This window comes from Orycteropus afer, unplaced genomic scaffold (genome assembly GCF_000298275.1).
Source record: "Orycteropus afer afer isolate SDZICR_OR568_19922 unplaced genomic scaffold, OryAfe1.0 scaffold00085, whole genome shotgun sequence".
Taxonomy (NCBI): domain Eukaryota; kingdom Metazoa; phylum Chordata; class Mammalia; order Tubulidentata; family Orycteropodidae; genus Orycteropus; species Orycteropus afer.
Window position 1 is genome coordinate 4,530,164 of NW_006921672.1, and position 9,309 is coordinate 4,539,472.

The 9,309-nt window shown below is 44.2% G+C and overlaps 1 protein-coding gene across 1 annotated transcript in view; it reads left to right on the top strand.

Moving 5' to 3' along the window:
- The window catches only part of FAM117A (family with sequence similarity 117 member A), a 54,923-nt gene that overhangs the window by 42,921 nt on the left and 2,693 nt on the right, over window positions 1-9,309 (top strand). Inside the window, exons 4-7 of the mRNA XM_007941933.2 lie at window positions 747-857; window positions 3,712-3,846; window positions 5,067-5,268; window positions 6,806-6,956. Of these exons, the coding sequence (XP_007940124.1) occupies window positions 747-857; window positions 3,712-3,846; window positions 5,067-5,268; window positions 6,806-6,956 (599 nt within the window). The remainder of the gene's footprint in view (window positions 1-746; window positions 858-3,711; window positions 3,847-5,066; window positions 5,269-6,805; window positions 6,957-9,309) is intronic.

Here is a 9,309-nt window from a genome sequence, read left to right on the forward strand (position 1 = left end):
CGGAAATCAGTATCTCTGCGTGATGCAAATGGTTAACATGCTTAGCTGCTCGCCAAGAGGTTAGAGGTTTGAGTGGATCAAGAGGCACCTCAGAAAAAACCCTAGCAATCTACTTCCAAAAAATCGATCATTGAAAACCCTATGGAGAACAGCAACATGGTGTTGCTTTGATTTGAAATCAACTCAATGACAACAGGTTTTTTTTCTTTTTTTAATGAAAGTCGATACTAAATCTGCTATTCCTTCCTGAGAGACTGCCCCTTAATCAATAGAGTTTACTTGAAAATGGGGGGAAATATTTCCATCCTTCCTGGCCTCGGGGACTTTGAGATAGTTGTGAATATACCCTAAGGAGTAAATGGCTGTTAGCATCCTGAAACATCATTTTCCATTTCTGTTCATAGAGCAGGATTCCATGCCTTTGGAATCTGTGAAAGACAAAATGGTTTCAGTATTGCATATATTTTTAATTTTTGGGGAAACTGATCCATAAATGGACCCCACGGTAATTTAAGAAGTCAAATAACCTAGTCAACAAGGTATCCGGCTTGCCTGAAGTAGCTGTCATCACAGTTTTTAACACCACTAACTTAAACAACAACAAGCTATTTTGAGATGGAGGATAAGCTTCCACCTCGTTTTTATACTCTTCACCGGCCTCTGGCTGGAGCCGCGCTTGTGGGGAGGGACTGATGCGTTTTGGCTTTGTTTCACCTGCCTCTTCTCCCCGCTCCCTGGATTGCCAGGTCACCAAGTTGAAGCAACAGCTGCAGAGGACAAAGCTGAGCCGCAGCGGGAAAGAGAAGGAGCGGGGCTCCCCACTCCAAGGGGACCACGCTGTACGGGGAGCTGTGAGGGTATGTTTTCACCCCCTGGCCCCTCACCCTCTGCTCTTCCTCCTTCAGGGTGTAGGCAGAGTTCTCTTGGGTTTTGCATCTACTGAACCCTCCCGTATTATATGCTTTGTGCTCACTAGGTGAGGTTTTGGTCCAAACTTGTGCTTGCTGTTGGAAGGCTTGTGTTGGAAGGCTTCTTGCTTTTCTGAATGTCTCTCTCTTCTACCCTCACCCCTATAAAATTGAGGACTCTGAAAGCACTCTCAGATCTCTCAAAGCTCTAATTCCTGGAGAAAACTCTACTTAATGGACCTATTGCAATCAATAACTGTCCCCATATCCTCCTTTATTCATTTGGTTCTGCTGGGCAGAGATGACTCTCAAAAGCACTCATTACTCTAGTCAGAACTGATAGCTGTTCGTTGTTAGGTGCTGTTGAGTTCGTTCTGAATAATAGCGATCCTATGTACAAGAGAACACTGCCAGGTCCTATGCCATCCTCACAGTCATCGCTGTGTTTGAACCATTGTTGCAGTCACTGTGTCATTCCATCTTGTTGAAGGTCGTCCTCTTTTTCACTGACGCTCTACTTTACTAAGCACAATGTCCTTTTCTAGGGACTAGTCCCTCCTGCTGACACGTCCAAAGAATGTGAGACAAAGTCTCGCCATCCTCACTTCCAAGGGGCATTCTTGCTGTATTTCTCTTAACACAGATTTGTTCGTTATTCTGGCAGTCCACGGTATATTCAATATTCTTTGCCAACATCATAATTCAAAGGCATTAATTCTTCTTTGATCTTCCTTATTCTTTTCCCAACTTTTGCATGTATGTGAGGCAATTGAAAATACCATGGCTTGGGTCAGGTACACCTTAGTCCTCAAAGTGACATTTTTGCTTTTTAACACTTTAAAGAGGTCTTTGCAGCAGATCTGCCTAGTGCAAATGGGTTGTTTGATTTCTTGACTGCTGCTTCCATGGGTGTTGATTGTGGATCCAAGTAAATGAAATCCTTGACAATTTCAATCTTTTCTCAATTTATCATGATGTTGCTTATTGGTCCAGTTGTGAGGATTTTTGTTACCTTTCCATCCAAACTGAAGGCTGTATGAAGACTTTGATCTTCATCAGTAAGTGCTTCAAGTTCTCTTCACTTTGAGCAAGCAAGGCTGTGTCATCTGCATATCACAGATAATTACTGGTGTTTGGAATGCACAAGTTGGTAATAAAGAAAGATCAGTAGATGGAAAATATTGGTTTGGTGATAGAAATGATGCCAGAGATCAATCTCATGATAGAATTTTGCAAGATCAATGATTCTTTTTCAGCAACATAAATAGCGACTATACATGTAAACCTTGCCAGATAGAATACACAGGAATCTAATTGACTAAATCTGTGGAAAGGGATGTGAAGAAGCTCAATATCATCATTCAGAACAAGGGACTGACTCATGGACATACCATCAGTTGCTCATATGCAAATTCAAGTGGAAGCTGAAGAAAATTAAAACAAGTATACAATAGCCAAAGGACAACCTTGACTATATTCCATCTGAATTTAGAGACCATGTCAAGAATAGATTTGATGCATTGAATGCTAATGACCAAAGACTAGATGAGTTGTGGGATGACATCAAGGACATCACACATGAAGAAAGCAAAAGATCATTACAAGACAGGAAAGGAAGAAAAGACCAAAATGGATGGCAGAACAGACTTTGAATTGCTCTTGAATGTAGAGTAGCTAAAGTGAGTGGAAGAAATGATGAAATAAAAGAGCTAAACAGAAGATTTCAAAAGTGGCTTGAGAAGACAAAGTATTATAATGAAACATGCAAAGACCTTGAGTTAGAAACCAAAAGGGAAGATCATGCTTAGCATTTCTCAAGCCCAAATAACTGAAGGAAAAATTCAAGCCTTGAGTTGCAATGTTAAAGGATTCTGTGGGCAAAATACTGAATGATGCAGGAAGCATCAAAAGAAGATGGAAGGAATTCAGAGTCACTGGACTGAAAAGAACTGGTTGACATTCCACCATTTCAGGAGGTAGCATATGATTAAGAACCAGTGGTACTGAAGGAAGAACTCCAAGTCGTACTGAAGGCATTGACCAAAAAAAAAGCTCCAAGAATTGATGGATTACCAATTAAGATGCTTCAACTAATGCATGCAATGCTGGAAGTTCACTCATCTGTGCCAAGAAATTTGGAAGACAACTAACTACCTGGCTAACTGACCGGAAGAGATCGATATCCCATTTCAAAGAAAAGTGGTCCAACAGAATGCAGAGATTATCAAACAATATCATTAATATCTCATGTAAGTAAAAGTTTGCTGAAAGTCATTCAAAAATGGTTGCAGCGGTCCACAGACAGAGGGAACTGCCAGAAATTCAAGCCAGAATCAGAAGAGATGGAATGAGGGATATCGTCGTTGATATCAGATAGATCTTGGCTGAAAGCAGAGAATACCAGAAAGATGTTTACCTGTGTTTTATTGATTTTGCAAAGGCATTTGAATGTGTGGATCATGACAAATTGTGAATAACATTGTGAAAAATGGGAATTCCAGAACACTTAATTGTGCTCATGGAGAACCTGTACATTAACCAAGATGCAGTCATTCAGACAGAACAAGGGGATACTGCATGGTTTGAAATCAGGAAAGGTGTGTGCCAGGGTTGTATCCTTTCACCATACTTATTTAATCTGTATGCTAAGCAAATAATCTAAGAAGCTGGGCTATATGAAGAACACAGCATCAAGATTGGAGGAAGATTCATTAACAACCTATAGTGTGCAGATGACACAACCTTGCTTGCTGATTACTATACAGATTGAGCCAAACACTGTTGCTTCTGTTCCCTCCCCCAGGCATCCCCTCCCAGCTTCCCTTCAGGGTCCACTGTCCTGAGACTTAGCCCCTGCCTGCACAGAAGCCTGGAAGGACTCAATCAAGAGCTGGAGGAGGTGTTTGTGAAGGAGCAGGGTGAAGAGGAGCTGCTGAGGGTGAGTGTGATCCCCCCTGGATGCACTGCCTGATTCTTGCTGAGCCTTAGCTGAGGTTGGGATGGGAGTCTTGCTCTCTGGAGGCTCATAGGCTGTGCATACATAAACAGAGCAAAATGCAAACAAGAGTCTGCAAACGGGATACAAATTGAGCTTAATAATCCCAGAAGGACTTAAAGGAACATCAGAGATGGGTAGGTGTAGTTGGGAAAGGCTTCATGGTGTTGAGTAGAAAGAGAAGGAGAAAGGATTGGCAGATAGGAGGGTCCCCGGCTGGGAGAAATGCACTAGGCATCATCTTTCAGCCAAACCACCAGAGCCAAACCACCAGCCTACTGTTCCCTGTGTACTTGGCACCGTCACCCACCCATCTTAGTTTATGCTGCCCCTGTTGCCTGTGTTACCACTTCCACTCCCTCCAGCTCCACCCGGTGAATGCATTCATCCTTCACTGCCCAGTGGCCCATTTCCAGCCTTCTTCTGCCCCACTCCCAGGCAGAATTATTTGCTACAGTTTCTGCAGTTTTAAGGCATATTTTTATACTGACACAGTAGAATTTGGAACTGCCGTTTGGGAAGGATTAATATGATTCTAATGGACACACTTCCCAGTTTATGATTTACTTACTGCTTGATTTTTCATTTGGATATATGTAGGATTTTATACACACCCAAACAAATCTAAGCACGTAATTAGGTGTGCTGGGTTACAAATACCATTGACTGTTTAAAAAAAGGGGGTGAGGCTTTATTAATTAATGAATTAATTAATTTAATACATGGCAATAGTTGAACGCTTGTCCTACAGGAGCATACATTTCCAGGATCCTCATGGTTTGCCCCCCAGCAAGCAGCCACCCTATGTCATTCATCTTAGTGTTCCCTGAACCCAGTGCTCAGAAGGTCCCTGCCCTCATGAGGCACGTAACCTAGTGGGAGGCGAGACATTGACCAAATCATACAGGCAAATATGTAGTTATAAATTGGGTGCAAGTGTTATGAAGGAAAAGACGGGATGCTATGGGAGAAACAGAAGAGGACTGCTTCAGATTAAGGGGTCGTTGGGGAAGTATATGACTTGAGGAAATGGCGTTCTGTTGGCCTCAAGTGTTATGAATGGAGAACAAGAATAATGACGAAAGTACCATAAGGTTTGTCATGGCACTGAAAAGCCACCCCTGAAACTACAGGACTGAGGCTGTCTCCTTCTTCTTCCTCAGATCCTCGATATCCCTGATGGGCACCGCGCCCCCGCCCCTCCCCAGAGCGGCAGCTGCGAACATTCCCTCCTTCCCCTGGAGCCTGGCAACCTGGCTGGCTCTCCCTCCATGCCCCTGGCCTCCCCACAGCCGTCCGGCCGGGCCAGCCGCGAGGAGCACCGGGGTACAGGCGAGGAGGTGGCATCCATTCCCAACGACAAAGGTAAACTGGGGAGGCCCAGGCAGCAGGCCCAGCACAGGATACAGGAGGGTCTCCACTGCCTTTGCCACTCTAACCAGTTTCAGGCCCAGCGTTTTCACTTATTAACCAAGCAGAATAGCTTTAGGAGTCATCTTCTGCACCTGATACTGACAATAACAGTGGTCCTTTACATGATTTTCTGATTGATAGTTTGTACAGTCTCTGCACCTATGTTTTTATTTAATCCTCTCTGTAATCCAAAGATACAATCCCTCATAGCCCCGTTTTCTGGCTGAGGTTCGGCGTTTCTTGTTAGTTGCATTGTGTTGGCTCCAACTCATGGTGACCCTGTGATGTTTGTCAGTAGAACTGGACTCCACAGGGTTTCCAATGACTGAGTTTTCAGAAGTAGGTTGTCAGCATGCCATGGTGGAAAGCCAGCAACCCTCTACCCAGGTATCCACTCCACCTCATTACCGGCAATAGGTTTCAAGGTGGTTGTGAATGATATAAAGTAAGAGCAGATGGTCTCTGGTCCAAGGCCACACAGACTGAAACCCAAGTTTTCTGACTCCAAATCTCTCCTGTCTATTGTTCCACTGCACCAGGAGAATGCGATATGCCTGCTACCTTCTAATAAAAATGATCTTTACAATATAAAGCATTGTTGCTTGCATTGTCCAATGTGATCCTCACAGCAACCCCGTGAGGTGGGCTGGTCAAGGGCATGATCTAACAATACACATAGGCAAACAGAGCACAGAGTAATAAAGAATAAATATGAGATAAATAACAGATAAAGTCAATATTTGCAGCTTAGGCAAAGTATACTCACTGTATGCAAAGTGAGAGGAATTTTATCCTACCAGTGGGGTTGAGTAAAGATTGCTTCTCTGAGTGGGTGCAAGAGTTCTTCTTGAAAGAAGGGATAGATTTTCAAGGCTGCAGAAAGGAAGAAGCTGTGGTATTTTGGCAGGCAGTGTGCTGTAGTCTTGGAAGAAGGCAGTGCAGCAGAAGTTAGGGCTTCCAACCCCAGTCTACCTCCTGGAAATTTAGAATTGGTATTAGACCTTCTTTTCCTGTCAATTCAACTGTTGTTGTTGTTAATGCTGTTATAGTCTATGTATTTCTGTAAGCTGCCTTGAGGTGTTTTTTGTTTTGTTTTGTCTTTAAGGTGGAGTAGAATATAAACAGAGTTCCTGGGTGGTCCAAATAGTTAACATGCTCAGCTACTGACCAAAAGGTTGCAGGTTCAAGCCTGTCCCATAGTCACTTTGGAAAAAGGCCTGCTGATCTACTTCCGAATAAACAGCCATTGAAACCTTTGGTGCCGAGCTCTACACTGACACACATAAGGTCACTGTGAGGCGCAGTTGACTTGATTGCAACTGTCTTGGTTTGGTTTAGAGAATAAGCAAACAGTGAACTGGATTAGCGTAACCACTGCTGCCAACCTTACCATGTTGCCCTACCTCATCCCTTAACACTCGGGGCCTGAGCCGAGGAAAGTGCAGGCCTTTCCTCAGCTCCCTCGGACTCAGCCTTGCTCTGTTTGCAGGCCCCTCTCCAGGCCACCCGTCCTTCCTGGAAGAGGGCAGCCCATCTCCAGTCCTTGCCTTTGCCGCCTCCCCTCGGCCAAATCACAGCTATGTCTTCAAACGGGAGCCCCCAGAAGGCTGTGAGAGAGTGCGGGTGTTTGAAGAGGCCTCGTGAGTACCTCCACCTTACAGGGAGTGGGAGGAGGGACAGGGATGAAGGATGAGCCCTACGTTACCCACCTGACAGGCCGGCCCCTCTTCAGTCTTGGATACTCTCTGGTCATAGAGGTGCTGTCAACTTTAGATTATCAGTATTGTGGTTTTTCCATGATCAAATTTGTTGACTTTACCTACTCTGAGCACTTAAATCTTTGCTTATCATTATCTCCATAGAAACCTGCTCTCTACCCACATGCCAGCCACAAGCACAGCAGGAGCTGGGAAGGAAAGATATCTGAAACCTAAGCTCTTTGTTTCTTCTATTTTTTTCCATCCCCAAGGAAGGTGTGAGAATTTGCTAGGCCATAATGAGAGAAAAAAAATACACGCAAGAGAAATATTGAGAGAGAAAAAAATACCAGCCAGAGATTAGAAGTGTTTCATCCCTTCCGGGTGGAACTGGGCGACAGTGGAGCTTCTAATTGCTTCTGAGTCAAGTCTGTGGCTTGGCTGTAGTGGTTCAAAGGTCTTGAACTCCTAGACAGAAATTTCCAGTCCTTGCAAGTAAGGACTCTGGAATATTCCCAGACCAGATTTGATCATTCAGAAGCCATTCTTATGTGAGTTGGGTCCAACTCGACGGCACATAACAACACCATTCCCCCTCATTAGCAGGGAGAATTGAGAGCTGACCTTTCCAAATGCCCCAGACAATCCTGCTTAGCAGGCACTGTAAGAGCTGATTTCATTTCCCCCTGGCAGCCTAGTACCCACCAGAGCAGATTCACACTGGAAGTTGTGGTTTCGATGGTAGGCAGGAAGTTTAGTCATGGTGTGTGTGTGGAGGTTTAGCTGGGACAGGACTTTGGTTCTTGAGGGTACCATTCATATCATTAAAAAAGGGAAGGGGTAGTCAGTGATGGCAGCAGAAACACATTACACCCAGAGTGGAAGTTACAGAGGAAACCTTTGCCACCAGTGGTTTTGCTACTACCATCTCTATTGCTTGGAATCCTTTCAAGACCTCTGGGTCCTGTGGGGAGCTGTGGAGAGAAGACACAAAGTCTTGTAGCTTAAGGAGACTCTGGGCTCTAACACCCTTCCCCAGATCCACATTGTAGCTGAGTGATGATAACCTGCATAGACATTAGGCTGTTGCTTGTCTTGTTTCTTCCATAGGCTCATACTGCTAGGAGAGGTCTTAAAGTCATCTCATCCAGCCTTCTGCCTCTGTGTTAACCATTTGAAAGAGGTGGCAATCTATCCATTTCTTTCTGAGATACCCTGGCATAGAAATTCTGAGGCTCATGGGGTTCTCTTTATTTTACCAAAGCTCCTCTTGGGAAGTTCTGTCTTGTGTTTAGCTGTTCTTCTGCACATTTTCTTCTTCCTTGCTGCCGTCCCCTCTGAGGTCACCTGGATTCCCCCAGGAAGGATCCAAGCTGTTCAGGGTCATCCTGGTTGCCCTCATATCTTTTGAGTGTTGCTGGGTTTCCTACTGGTCACCTTCCACACATGTGTACAGGCACACACCTAGAGCATTTATCTCGTGGCTCCCCACACACACACACTATGTAAAGTGGGATGCTTTTAAACCCTTCTTGGCTAGGGGATCCCTTGCCACTGTGGATTCTTCTAGGACCCCCAGGCCTTCCCAAACACATTCAACATATGGGCCTTCACTTCCATCCACCACTTCTCACCCCATGCCAAGCTCCGCCCTCCTCCTCTCACCTCACTCTTCATCTGGCATTCTAGAATTAAAGTGGTAGTCAATGTATCAAGCTGTACATGAAGTGTATTTTTCTGTATGTATATTATATTTCAATAAAAAGGAAAAAAGGTCACTGATGAGAACCATTGGTGACAGAGTTCCACCATCTTCCCACATACTTCTTTTCTCACCTGAAAACCTCCCTACCAGCAGCTCACAGTGCTGCTTCACTCTCTAAACACAGCCAGTCACTTTTCTTTTTTTATTATTATACACATTAATCTGTTGCCATCGAGTGGATATCTGACTTACAGCAACCCTGTAGGACTGAGTAAAATTGCCCCATAGGCTTTCCAAGGCTGTAAATCTTTATAGAAGCAGATTGCCTCATCTTTCTTCCGTGGAGCACCTGGTGGGTTCAAACCACTGACCTTTTGATTAGCAGCCACGCTTTCAACCACCACACCACCAGGGCTCCTTTATTATTATTATTATTATTATAAGGATTCCTTATTCTAGAACTCTCTGGCCTGGCCTCCTTTTTTTTTATTATTATTATTAGGATTTGGGTGAAGATTTACAGAGTAAATTCACTTTTCATACAGCAGTTCACATATACTTTGTCTCATGTCATTGACCAAAATTTACAAT